The sequence below is a fragment of the Salmo trutta genome, chromosome 5 (genome assembly GCF_901001165.1).
Source record: "Salmo trutta chromosome 5, fSalTru1.1, whole genome shotgun sequence".
NCBI classification, from domain to species: Eukaryota; Metazoa; Chordata; class Actinopteri; order Salmoniformes; family Salmonidae; genus Salmo; species Salmo trutta.
The window spans coordinates 47,352,864-47,366,977 of record NC_042961.1 but is presented as its reverse complement, the minus strand read 5'-3'; the positions used below and the strand labels follow the sequence as shown (position 1 = coordinate 47,366,977).

The 14,114-nt window shown below is 41.0% G+C and overlaps 1 protein-coding gene across 2 annotated transcripts; it reads right to left on the bottom strand.

Moving 5' to 3' along the window:
- Positions 1–1,030: 1,030 nt before the first annotated feature.
- On the bottom strand, positions 1,031–10,976 carry LOC115194289 (claudin-15). 2 transcript variants are annotated; one of them, XR_003878333.1, is made up of 6 exons: positions 10,527–10,976; positions 9,816–9,980; positions 9,612–9,693; positions 9,351–9,458; positions 8,731–9,247; positions 1,031–1,308 (listed from the first exon to the last, which is right to left on the bottom strand). XR_003878333.1 is itself a non-coding variant. In XM_029753896.1 (5 exons), the coding sequence occupies exons 1-5, from the start codon at positions 10,897–10,899 to the stop codon at positions 9,151–9,153; spliced, it is 825 nt and encodes a 274-aa protein (XP_029609756.1). In that variant the 5' UTR covers positions 10,900–10,976; the 3' UTR covers positions 8,128–9,150. The 2 variants fall into 2 exon arrangements, 1 of the variants encoding a protein (XP_029609756.1); XM_029753896.1 differs by lacking the exon at positions 1,031–1,308 and having other exon boundaries at positions 8,128–9,247.
- Positions 10,977–14,114: the final 3,138 nt, after the last annotated feature.

The window sequence follows — 14,114 nt, the reverse complement described above, 5'->3', positions numbered from 1 at the left end:
GAATTTGAGTATTTAAAAGGAATTTTATTGGTTGGAATGATAAAAAACAAACATTCAGAATGGCATATGACCACCACACCAGCAGCATAGCCACGTGTAGGCCTGTGTAGACCTTGGCCTACTCAGTTTGATCTCAGGCCTACCCCAAACATTTCCCAGAAATTATTTAATATAAATTGTGTTTTATTTAATTACATTCTTTAAATAAACGCATGAGAGATTTATTTTCTATTGGGCATTTTATTATAATGTAATTGGCTACCGACTATTAGTTACATTAACAAATAAAATCATACCGTAGTTTACCTCAATAACCTAACAACGTCACGTGGCTAAACTTTGTAGCGCATAAGCTAGCAAGCTCTACCATGCTAGCTTACTTGAATTGACTCACCAGCTAAGGTAATTTAGTAGTTCTAGCAATGACAAACCAAATGCCGATCGCTAGGTTTTTCAAAAAAAGATGTCTGGAGGAAAAGGAGTGTGTGCCAGAAAATAACATGAGAATAGCAAATGAAAACCTACAGGAGGGTAGCTCTCCTGGAACAGGGTTGGACAGCCCTGGACTAGACTATATCATGGTGCAACACAATCTCACACTCAATTCATGCAAATATGTACAAAAAGTATTTCAGCAGACACGGTGACATCTACTGTAGATGGCTAACAATATTAGTTATTTCTTGTGTAGGTTGCAATTTTCCCTATCATGAGATACTCTACCTCAGACGAGCAAAACCTCGAGACTTCCTTAGATATCATGCACCAGCTGTTGTTTACAAATATACATAGACCGCCACCCCTTGTCTTGCCAGAGACTACTGTTCTATCCTGCCGATGCAGTGTATAACCCACCAGCTGTATGTTATTCAAGTTTTTAATGTCCCGTTGGTAGGATATACGTGCTTGTAGTTCATCCACTTTATTATCGAGCGATGGTACGTTGGCCAATAGTACCGATGGCGAAGGCAGATTAGCCACTCGTTGCCTGATCCTCACAAGGCACCCCGATCTCCTTCTGCAAATTCTCTGTCTCTTTCTCCTGCGACTGACGGGGATGAGGGCCTGTTCGGGTGTCTGTAGTAAATCCCTCTCGTCCGTCTCATTAAAGAAAATTGATTCGTCCAGTTCAAGTTGAGTTATCGCTGTTCTGATGTCCAGAAGCTCTTTTCGGTCATAAGAGATGGTAGCAGCAACATTATTTCAAAATAAGTTACAATGTGAAAAAAGAAACCAAAATAGCACGGTTGTTTAAGAGCCAATAAAACGGCAGACATCCACTCTGGCGTCATCTTCCATCTAGGTCTACTGTAAAGAAATACAGAATGTTTGAGTAATTGTTACAGGAGGTTTCAATCTACAGCATTCATGCTGTAAAACACATTTATGTCAAGGCTATTATGCTGTGCATTATACAGTGTTTTACTTTTTAATTACAGCATTGATTTGTGTGTAAATGTAGCCTACATTATTGACCCAGCATTTTTTTGTGTGTAGGTCAATCTACTTACTATCTATCCTTCATAGTAAAAAAGTTGATCTCTTCTATTGGTCAGTTTGTCGAAAGAAATAGCGTATTCCAAAACAGACTCTGGGGCAGCTGTGAGACCATAAATCCAAAATTAATACAACCAGTAGACCTAGGCTACATCATTTCTTTTTATGATGCAACAGATCAGAACGTTGAGAATGTTAAAATGTTGAATAACTATTTCTTAAAGTTATAAGCGCAGCAATTCACACAAGGCAGTAGGCTAATGATTGTTTCATTATGCAATTAGCAGAGAACTTTTGTCAAAGTGACAGATTAAAATATTGTTAGAAATTTAGAAAGAGGGGAAATCTAAAGATGCAAAAACTCTGGGTTGCTAGTATGACTAGGATTGTATAACCTTTGGCTACTGGACAGTGAAAGCAAGTTGAAAACCAATAGAACAGGCTACTGGTTTTAATGGCATATAAGTCTTTATAAAATAATTGCCTCCACAAATATGGTCAGATTTTACCTAGGCTACTTTGAAGCAAGGTAAAACATGCCTCATTATGTAGTAAAACGTTCAGGTTTCAAACAGTTCAGTAGGCTATATGTTTTCAAAATGTTTCTTTATTTATTTCACCTTTATTTAACCAGGTAGGCTAGTTGAGAACAAGTTCTTATTTACGACTACGACCTGGCCAAGATAAAGCAAAGAATTGCGACACAAACAACAACACAGAGTTACAAATGGAATAAACAAACATACAGTCAATAATACAATAGAAAAAAGTCTATATACAGTGTGTGCAAACGAGGTAGGATAAGGGAGGTAAGGCAATAAATAGGCCGTAGAGGCAAAATAATTACAATATAGCAATTAAACACTGGGGGTGATAGATGTGCAGAAGATGAATGTGCAAGTAGAGATACTGGGGTGCAAAGGAACAAAAATAAATAACAGTATGGGGATGAGGTAGTTGGATGGGCTATTTACAGATGGGCTATGTACAGGTGCAGTGATCTGTGAGCTGCTCTGACAGCTGGTGCTTAAAGTTAGTGAGGGAGATATGAGTCTCCAGCTTCAGTGATTTTTGCAGTTCGTTCCAGTCATTGGCAGCAGGGAACTGGAAGGAAAGGCGGCCAAAAGAGGAATTGGCTTTGGGGGTGACCAGTGAAATATACCTGCTGGAGCGCGTGCTATGGGTGGGTGCTGCTATGGTGACCAGTAAGCTGAGATAAGGCGGGGCTTTACCTAGCAAAGACTTATAGATGACCTGGAGCCAGTGGGTTTGGTGACAAATATGTAGTGAGGGCCAGCCAACGAGAGCATACAGGTCATAGTGGTGGGTAGTATATGGGGCTTTGGTGACAAAACTAATGGCACTGTGATAGACTTAATCCAATTTGCTGAGTAGAGTGTTGAAGTCTATTTTGTAAATGACATCGCCGAAGTCAAGGATTGGTAGGATAGTCAGTTTTACGACGGTATGTTTGGCAGCATGAGTGAAGGATGCTTTGTTGCGGAATAGGAAGCCGATTCTAGATTTAATTTTGGATTGGAGATGCTTAGTGTGAGTCTGGAAGGAGAGTTTACAGTCCAACCAGACACCTAGGTATTTGTAGTTGTCCACATATTCTAAGTCAGAACCGTCCAGAGTAGTCATGCTGGACAGGCGGACAGGTGCAGGCCGCGATCGGTTGAAGAGCATGCATTTAGTTTTACTTGCATTTAAGAGCAGTTGGAGGCCACGGAAGGAGAGTTGTATGGCATTGAAGCTCGTCTGGAGATTAGTTAACACAGTGTCCAAAGAAGGGCCAGAAGTATACATGTCATCTGCGTAGAGGTGGAACAGAGAATCACCAACAGCAAGAGCGACATCATTGATGTATGCAGAGAAGAGAGTCGGCCTGAGAATTGAACCCTGTGGCACCCCCATAGAGACTGCCAGAGGTCCGGACAACGCCCTCCAATTTGACACACTGAACTCTATCACAGAAGTAGTTGGTGAACCAGGTGAGGCAGTCATTTGAGAAACCAAGGCTGTTGAGTCTGCCAATAAGAATACGGTGATTGACAGAGTCGAAAGCCTTGGCCAGGTCGATGAATACTACTGCACAGTATTGTCTCTTATCGATGGTGGTTATGATATCGTTTAGGACCTTGAGCGTGGCTGAGGTACACCCATGACCAGCTCGGAAACCAGATTGCATAGCGGAGAAGGTACGGTGGGATTCGAAATGGTCGGTGATCTGTTTGTTAACTTGGCTTTCGAAGAGGCAGGGTAGGATAGAATATAGGTCTGTAGCAGTTTGGGTCTAGAGTGTCTCCCCCTTTGAAGAGGGGGATGACCGTGGCAGCTTTCCAATCTTTGGGGATCTCAGACAATGTGAAATAGAGGTTGAACAGGCTAGTAATAGGGGTTGCAACAATTTTGGCGGATAATTTTAGAAAGAGAGGGTCCAGATTGTCTACCCTGGCTGATTTGTAGGGGTCAAGATTTTGCAGCTCTTTCAGAACATCAGCTATCTGGATTTGGGTGAAGAAGAAATGGGGGAGGCTTGGGCAAGTTGCTGTGGGGGGGTGCAGGGCTGTTGACCGGGGTAGGGGTAGCCAGGTGGAAAGCATGGCCAGCCGTAGAGAAATGGTTATTGAAATTCTCAATTATCGTGGATTTATCGGTTGTGACAGTGTTTCCTAGCCTTAGTGCAGTGGGCAGATGGGAGGAGGTGCTCTATTTTCCATGGACTTTACAGTGTCCCAGAACTTTTTGGAGTTTGTGCTACAGGATGCAAATTTCTGTTTGAAAAAGCTAGCCTTTGCTTTCCTAACTGCCTGTGTATATTGGTTCCTAACGTCCCTGAAAAGTTGCATATCGCGGGGGCTATTCGATGCTAATGCTGTATGCCAAAGGATGTTTTTGTGCTGGTCAAGGGCAGTCAGGTCTGGAGTGAACCAAGGGCTATATCTGTTCCTGGTTCTACATTTTTTGAATGGGGCATACTTATTTAAGATGGAGAGGAAAGCACTTTTAATGAATAACCAGGCATCCTCTACTGATGGAATGAGGTCAATATCCTTCCAGGATACCTGGGCCAGGTCGATTAGAAAGGCCTGCTCGCTGGAGTGTTTTAGGGAGCGTTTGACAGTGATGGTGGTCATTTGACCACAGACCCATTACGGATGCAGGCAATGAGGCAGTGATTGCTGAGATCCTGGTTGAAGACAGCAGAGATGTATTTGGAGGGCAGGTTGGTTAGGATGATATCTATGAGGGTGCCCGTGTTTACGGATTTGGGGCTGTACCTGGTAGGTTCATTGATCATTTGTGTGAGATTGAGGGCAACAAGCTTAGAATGTAGAATGGCCGGGGTGTTAAGCATGTCCCAATTTAGGTCACCTAACAGCATGAGCTCTGCAGATAGATGGGGGGCAATCAATTCACATATGGTGTCCAGGGCACAGCTGGGGGCAGAAGGTGGTCTATAGCAAGCGGCAACGGTGAGAGACGTGTTTCTGGAATGGGGGATTTTTAAAAGTAGAAGCTCAAATTGTTTGGGCACAGACCTGGATAGTAAGACAGAACTCTGCAGGCTATCTCTGTAGTAGATTGCAACTCCGCCCCCTTTGGCAGTTATATCTTGTCGGAAAATGTTATAGTTAGGGATGGAAATTTCAGGGTTTTTGGTGGTCTTCTTAAGCCAGGATTCAGACACGGCTAGGACATCCGGGTTGGCAGAGTGTGCTAAAGCAGTGAATAAAAATGCATACTGCCTCCAGCTCAAAGTGGTGTTACGCGCTGATGAAGTGTGCCTTCCGTTGCCTATGCATTTGCATTTGCATTCAATAATTGTCCATCTCACAGTTCAGCTATCTGAGCTTTGAGCACTAAATGGATAAGGGCATGGCATGGCATAGGCCTTTAGGCTTAAAGCCAATTTATGCTTGATCTGGAAATGTGGTTGGAGGCACATGTGACGCAATTGTGGAGCCCCCGGAGACATGCAGAGGCCAAATCCTTACCGATGCGCCTCTCAAAATGTTTAACAATGCGGAGGGCTCTGCATTGTTGGGGGCGGGAGGTCTTGTATATGCACTAACTCACTTCCTTGACAAATTCCTTCACAATAGTGCTGCTCCGCTAAGCGCAAGAAGTATGAAAGCCCTGACTTCTGAGGCTACATCGCAGTAAATGCTGTAAGGCCACTTCAGAGGTTGGATTGACCATGCAGAGCCTTTAATAGCCCCACCACACAAAACCTTCACAACCTTTTCTCAACTTTATTAAGGTAATATCAAAAGTAAGTCAAGCCATTGTTTATAGGGAAAATGCGAGCAGGATTGTTTCATTCAGAATGAAACAAAACAGGTTTTGCGTAGGCTATTTAAAGAACTGATTTAGATTCATAAATAGGCCTACAATAATAATGATTTATAATAATAATAATAATAATGATAAAACAAAATATAAATACCCCCAAAAAATCTGCATATGTGGAAATCCTAAAAACGCTTCTGCTCAACTATACAAATTTGATTATAGATGCATGCAATACATCACCATTTTTGTAAATGTACCATCCAGCACTTCCAACTCAAAATCCCTTCCTGCAGCTATGCTTATTAGTGAGCTGGACACAGTCAATAAACTGTGTTATAATTTCTACACAGTTTGGATTTAGTCATTTAAAAGTATATTGAAACCCCCCCAATTGTTACAAAAAAATAATAAAAAAAATTTAAAAAAAAAATATATATATATATATATATATATATATGCAATAGCGGCCAACAAGTGCTCCGCATATGTGGGAACTCCTTTAAGACTGTTGGAAAAGCATTCCAGCTGAAGCTGGTTGAGAGAGTGCCAAGAGTGTGCAAAGCTGTCATCAAGGCAAAGGGTGGCTGCTTTGAAGAATTTGCTTAACACTTTTTTTGTTACTACATGAATCCATATGTGTTATTTCATAGTTGTGATGTCTTCACTATTATTCTACAATGTAGAAAATAGTAAAAATAAAGAAACCCTTGAATGAGTAGTTGTGCCCAAAATTTTGACTGGTACTGTGTATGTCTAAAATACTCAAACCACCAGCAGGCCGGGTTGGCTGTATGTTTGACACCCCTATACAGTACAGTATAAAACTCTCAATAGATATTGTTTAGGGAGCGGTCGAAACGTACATAATTGTTACCAGAAGGAAAATGTGGGAGGGTCATGCGTTTTCAATTTCAGTCAGGGGGAGGAGGGTTTTGTAGTTTTTAAATTTAGTCCAGGGGAGGGTCATGCAATGTGTAATAGATGAAATGGCATATTTCTCAGTGTTTGAGAATTAGTTGCTTAATATAGTATCTCGATGTGTGCCCGATTATGCCCCTCATCCCTGATTCTCTGCTTGGTGTGCAATTATCAAGTGCTCCTAGTGTAGTGTCAATAAAATGATCCATAGCCTATACTCCTCAAACTCAAGTCCGGACCTTGAAGCCAGTTCCACTGCATTGTACTCCTCCTAAACAGGGACTGATTTAGACCTGGGACACCAGGTGTGTGCAATTAATTATCAGGTAAAACAGAAAACCAGCAGGCTCCGGATCTCGTAGGGTAAGGGTTGAGTACTACCCTTGGCCTGTACTACCGGCTATAAGAAGAGCATGCTTGGAGAAGCACAGGGCAAACTTATGTTTATAAGAAAATATACTTCCTTCCCAAGTTTTTGTGCTGCTGGAATGGTGTATATTAAACTATACTGCAATGGATAGGCATTCTGAATTATGAGCCCCGGCTTGCCCTGCTCTTGCTGATGGAAACCCTGTTGTGCTGCCTAACCAATGACTGTGCTGTGTATAGTGGCACTTCAGGAGGCAAGTCAAAGGCTTCTTCAGAAAATACATTTTTATTTGTAAAAAGAATGCAATATCTGTGCAAGCGACTAGGCCTATTGATGTTCAGTTTGAGAGGTAGAGCACTTAGATTAGGAGGACTGGAGGTATTCTTGCTACTGCTATAATTGATTTTAATAAAATCAATATGTTTTGTTTCCTATTCAAGAAAAAAAAAGAGGTACCTGTTTGACAGATGAAATTATAGTCTACTATCCATAGATTTTTGTCAACCAATTCCTTCAGTCACCATGTACTCCTTAAATATCTGTGTCATTGAAGAGCTTGGTGTGTTAACACCAGGGCTCGAATTGAGGGGGTATGCGAGGGTATTGTGGCTTTTGTTAAAGAAAATGGCTAAAAGCATAGGACCTGATTATATAAAGCGATCTACGTATAACAACGCTTTAGTCCGCAAAGCTTTATGCTAGAAACAACCTGTAAAATGCAGGGGGAAGACGTGACTCCGATGCACATGGGATATCTTTGGTTTGTCTCTGTGACAATGAGGCTGCGCTACAACGTTCTATACCTGAGGAGACAAAAAAATGACTTTGCTTGGGTCGGAATGTGTGATTCTGTCACTATCAATTGACGTTCGACAGGCTATTAAACAACATACTAATTCTAAATCAGTCAGGAGCAAGCCAGGTAGCCTAAGAAGGAACAACAATTTATTATTTAGGCTATATTATTATTATTTCAAGGCTATAGCCTGCCTGTACATTTTGCATTTAGGCTGTATACAAAAAGAGTATTCCTTACTATTGAATAATAAAACAAAATGCCTTTATTCAACAGTGCAGTCATTTTACAGTACCTTTTGAATTCATTAAGAAACATGAGTTTGGCCAGTCTTTGGTTTGAGGATCATGCAGTGAGCTATGCATGCCTAGTTTGTTAATTTAAAATACTGTAGCAGATGCTCTTGTATTCCCATGCCCTAATCACAGACAACACAAATCAATTTTGTAACAACAATGTCATGGAATAAAATAGAATAAATAAGAAAATTATAATTTCCCAAATGAAAAAAAATTACAAGTGCATATCGCTTTTTCTTGAATTCATTAATGATCACTTACTTCAGTTGTAACTGGTTATGTTGCACTACATTTGTACAATTGATAGACAACTTTAGCACCGTAACTATCATATTTTTTAACAATAGAATGAATAGAAATGCAAACGTCTCTGGTGCTGCACCATGCGCTCATTCGTTGTCATGCTCTGTCGTGCTATTAAAAAAGATTCTGCTTGTCTCCAGTCATGTAGAATTGCATGAAATGCATTTATAAAAGGCATATTTTTCTCAGACCGAAAATAAGAGATTCATGCAGTGTTTTTATTATAATGTATATCTTTTCACCCCTACCATTGTCTGCGGTGGTCTGCGAATCCACAACCTTCTGGCTAGTTTGCCATGCAATACTTATAAAACGAAGAACAGTTTCTAAAACGACATATCTAAAGCTCTGGTTTATCCTAGGATTGACGGTAAATGGTAGGCATGTTCTCTGCTATCCACTTTATGTTTGAATTATTACTGTGGGTATAGGGGAGTGTCACTTTTTTTTGCATTCAGGGAGGGTTGGGTAATGATACATTTTACTGAAGGGAGGGACATTTAATTTTCATTTAAGGGAAGTCCAGTTTTTCTCCATGTATCCCTCATTATAAATAACGTACATTCCCTTACACCTCCTCAGTAGCTGTGCATGTAATAGTGTCTGGTAGGTTTTACACGTGGTGAATGAAGGTGATCCACCGGGTCCAGTGTTGTTCCCTCTCTTTCTCAGACATAGGCGTGCTGGCCGTAGGAAGTGGCAGCCTGACTCTGTGATGGTGCAACTCCAGAGTACACTCTGCCCCTGGGCTGGTATGGGTAAGGTCTGAGAAAGGGAAAGAAGAGAGGAAGAATGGGTGAGGACACAGATGTGGATAAGGAAGGATACAGACACACCCATACATACACACAGTATCCACTGAACTCACTGTTTCTCAGACGTGCCCAGTTTACAGGCACATGTCAAACATGACCCTCCAGTGAGAGCAAGAACAGCCGAGCACCAGCCAATGTAGAGGCCCTCTCCGATTTCATACCTGCAACACACAGTATGTTCTACAGTTAATCATGTTCATAAACAGGCTTTGGAAGCGAGACTGCTCTTCTGTCTAAAATACAACAGAGGGCAGCAGTGTGCTACTAGCCTCATTACTTCAGTTGGAATAGGCCATCAGTCTCCTCACGCTTACTTTATCCCGGGGTAGAATGGGTTAAAAAAGTCCTGGGTGATGTTGAAAGCATACCAAGACACTGAGATCATTGTGCACAGGCCTGAGAGAGAAATTGAGAGAGGGCGGGAGAAAGAGAGATAAGTTAATTGTGCACAAATGGAGATTTGGCAGTTATAACACATAGAAGCAGTAATTATAGTAAACTTGAGCATGCCCAGTTACCTTGAAGAATGAAAAGCACGCCACCAACGCCAACTATTCTACCCTTTCGAACCATGTCCTTTCCGGCCGCTTTAGAACACTGTACCCCGACCAGGGTGGCGATGAGCCCGATAGATCCAAGAATGACCGCTGCAATCATCAATGCTCGAGATGCCTGGATGTATCCTGCTTAAAAATAAAGACAAATTGTACAATCAAGATTAATAGGGATATTACATGTTCTTTTATATACTGTAATAATAAATACAATGATTATGAAATTGGTTTCACATGTGATTTGTACAGAATCATATTGAGTAATGCACATTTTAATAGCCACAATGAAAATAATAATTCTGATAAATATTTAAGGATATGATATATTCTGTTTTGTTGAGTAGGGAAGGAAAATTGGCACAATCAAATACCAGAACTGTGTAGTATAGAATCAATTATTTGGCAGATTTTTTATCTTAACCAATTACATCTTGATTCAACCTAAATTGATTGAATATTTATGTCGTTCTTGCATAATCATATGTTTAACCACAAATGAAAAAGGTCAAAGTATTGCCTATGGGACTTTACATATTCGTTTAACTACAACAAAATAATATCAAACATCACAGGCAATAAATACATTTACTCTTCAAACATTATTGCTTAATTTCTCTATTGCAATTGTTCTATTTTTTTATTGACAAAGATTCCTATTATCTTGGGTGCACTTGCCGTTCAGGGCCAGTAGAGAGGGGAACTCGCGGCAGTTGTGGACACCAGTTGAGTCCGTGGCACAGGACATCCATAGGTTCTCATAGATGGTGGAGGTTATGACGACGTTCCCGTCATCCGTTGAAACCTTCCAGTAACGGTTCGGTATAGCTATCCCCACCATCACCCATCCAATGAACCCAAGCAGCAAGCAAACAACCTCCAGTGTAGGATCCATTTCGATTTTTTCAAGTAACTGGTGTACATAAAAACAGAGAAGGAGAAAGAAAAGAGAAAAAGAGGATATCCTATCGTTAGCTTGTATCCTCTTCGATTTTATTCGATTCCCTTCTTTTTGTTTATGATATTTGTGCTTAAAAAAATATATAAGCATATAGCTCCACAGGCTGAAATTCTGTTGAGTGTCTGCTCCCCTTCTTGGTCACGATTGTGTCAGGTTGTCAATGAGCAACAGACATGCTCAGTGATTTATCGTTGCCTACCTGTGTTCTCTCCCACCCCCTCACAAACACACACACACACACACACACACACACACACACACACACACACACACACACACACACACACACACACACACACACACACACACTTGTTTTTGCAACACCATGGGGAGACATGTCTGGGAGGTGCCTGACAGGCACAGCACTTTCTCAAATGGTCTAGGGACATGATCCAAACTGATACACATTTCTTGTGCTTCTGCAATCTTAGAAATTGCTTGAAATATCAAGATGTTATCATATTAACCACACCTGACATTTCACATCCTGCTGAGTACTTGTCAGATAATCCACCCTAATGAGGACCAGTGATGTCTTTACTATTTGCATTACAAAGTGGGACATCACTGTGGCACTGCAGGGGACCAAGCTTCTGGTGCGTCTTTGCATTGCGTTTAATGGTTTACACCATTCTAATGTTTTTAAACCCATATGGGATAGTGGCCTAGAGTTGTGGAGAATGGTTATACAGGATTTATATTCTGTAATCCTCAATCTGCCTCAGAAGTGAGTCTTCCCTAAAGACAGGTACCACAGCTACCATTGTGCACTTCCTTACTGGCAGTTTGGATAACAAGGTTGCTGGGTCTTATCTACTGGAATTAAATCTGTAGGATTCCAATATGTCAACACATCCTATTAGAGGTCGACCGATTATGATTTTTCAACGCCGATATCGATACCGATTATTGGAGGACCAAAAAAAGCCCATAACGATTTTTATTTATTTTTGCATTTTTAAAAAAACATTTATTTATATATATACTGAATATATATACTGAATGAACACTATTTTAACTTAATATAATACATCAATAAAATCAAAAATGTAGTCTCAAAAAAATTATGAAACGTTCAATTTGGTTTAAATAATGCAAAAACAAAGTGTAGGAGAAGAAAGTAAAAGTGCAATATGTGCCACGTAACAAAGCTAACGTTTAAGTTCGTGCTCAGAACATATGAAAGCTGGTGGTTCCTTTAAACATGAGTCTTCAATATTCCCAGGTAAGAAGTTTTAGGTTGTAGTTATTATAGGACTATTTCTCTCTATACCATTTGTATTTCATATACCTTTGACTATTGGATGTTCTAATTGGTACTTTAGTACTGCCAGCCTAATCTCGGCAGTTGACAGGGTTGAAGTCATAAACAGTGCAATGCTTGAAGCACAGCGAAGAGCTGCTGGCAAATGCAGGAAAGTGCTGTTTGAATGAATGCTTACGAGCCTGCTGCTGCCTACCACCGCTCACTCAGACTGCTCTATCAAATCATAAATTATAATATAATGTAATGACCCGGCTGGGTCATAAAAGGAAAAGAGACGGACTCTAGGTGTGCAGGTTAGAACACAGGTTTATTCCTAAACTGGGCTATTGTTGTGGCCACAGCCCACGCCGCTAAATACCGAACGTACACAATTATACCATGTCGAGTTAAGGGTCACCCCCATAGGAACAGATCAAGGCCCCGAACAGAAAGAGAGAGAAAGATGAGACAGTCATCCCTATTTATGCATTTCCAAATCCCGCGGGATTACCCATCATACCCCCCCAACCTTTCCCTCTGTCCTGACACATTTAACCCCTGCTAGTAGCCATGAGAACCATAACACACCCACAAACACAGAACACAATACCGGGTCGTTACAATAATAACACACAGAAATATGAACCTTAGGTCATTAATATGGTCAAATCCGGAAACTATCATTTTGGAAACAAAACGTTTATTCTTTCAGTGAAATACGGAACCGTTCCGTATTTTATCTAACGGGTGGCAACCCTAAGTCTAAATATTGCTGTTACATTGCACAACCTTCAATGTTATGTCATAATTATGTACAATTCTGGCAAATTAATTACGGTCTTTGTTAGGAAGAAATGGTCTTCACACAGTTCGCAACAATCCATGTGGCCCAAACTGCTGCATATGCCCTGACTCTGCTTGCACAGAACGCAAGAGAAGTGACACAATTTCCCTAGTTAAAAGAAATTCATGTTAGCAGGTAATATTAACTAAATATGCAGGTTTAAAAATATATACTTGTGTATTGATTTTAAGAAAGGCATTGATGTTTATGGTTAGGTACACATTGGTGCAACGACAGTGCTTTTTTTGCGAATGCGCTTGTTAAATCACTTGTTTGGCGAAGTAGGCTGTGATTCAATGATAAATTAACAGGCACCGCATCGATTATATGCAACGCAGGACAAGCTAGATAAACTAGTAATATCATCAACCACGTGTAGTTAACTAGTGATTGAATGTTTTTTATAAGATATGTTTAATGCTAGCTAGCACCTTAGTGTGGCTCCTTGCTGCACTCGCATAACAGGTAGTCAGCCTGCCACGCAATCTCCTCGTGGAGTGGAATGTAATCGGCCATAATCGGTGCCCAAAAATGCCTATTACAGATTGTTATGAAAACTTGAAATCGGCCCTAAATAATCGGCCATTCCGATTAATCGGTCGACCTCTAAATCCTATACATCTTTAGGGAAGCTTTCATGCTCTAGCAAACAAAGGGATATGAGGGGTGCTCGACAACTAGGCATATACTGAAAACCTTCACTGAGAAAAAAAAAATTGTTGCATGGTGTTGAAGCACAAAAAAATCTGAATGTTGAGGAATAAATGCATTCATATTGCATTCACTTCATTCCTCCTGAGGACAGATGGACATCCTTGTATATCCTATAACCCTTCTATTTTGAAGGGTCATGGCACCCCTACAGGACTCCAATTGCTTCCTATTACCCTAGGCCACGCCCCTTCCCTCCAAACTTCTTCCCACTCCCTAATCACCTCTACCTTTTACCCCAGGCACCGCAACTTCCCTCCACACCTATTCCCACTCCCTAATTACCTCTACCTTTTACCACGCAGTGCTCCTCCTGCTCCTCCTTGCACAAAGGCGGAGGTAGCGGTCCTGCTGCTGGGTTGTTGCCCTCCTACGGCCTCCTCCACGTCTCCTGATGTACTGGCCTGTCTCCTGGTAGCGCCTTCATGCTCTGGACACTATGCTGACAGACACAGCAAACCTTCTTGCCACAGCTCGCATTGATGTGCCATCCTGGATGAGCTG

What these genes read in the sequence shown, in the direction of transcription:
- LOC115194289 (XM_029753896.1), bottom strand. Translation starts at nt 10,899, where the DNA reads ATGCTTATATATTTTTTTAAGCACAAATATCATAAACAAAAAGAAGGG. An exon ending in CTCTCTACTGGCCCTGAACG is followed by an intron (nt 9,981 to 10,526) that starts GCAAGTGCACCC and finishes ATTTTTAAGCAG; the next exon opens with GATACATCCAGGCATCTCGA. An exon ending in CGTGCTTTTCATTCTTCAAG is followed by an intron (nt 9,694 to 9,815) that starts GTAACTGGGCAT and finishes TTTCTCTCTCAG; the next exon opens with GCCTGTGCACAATGATCTCA.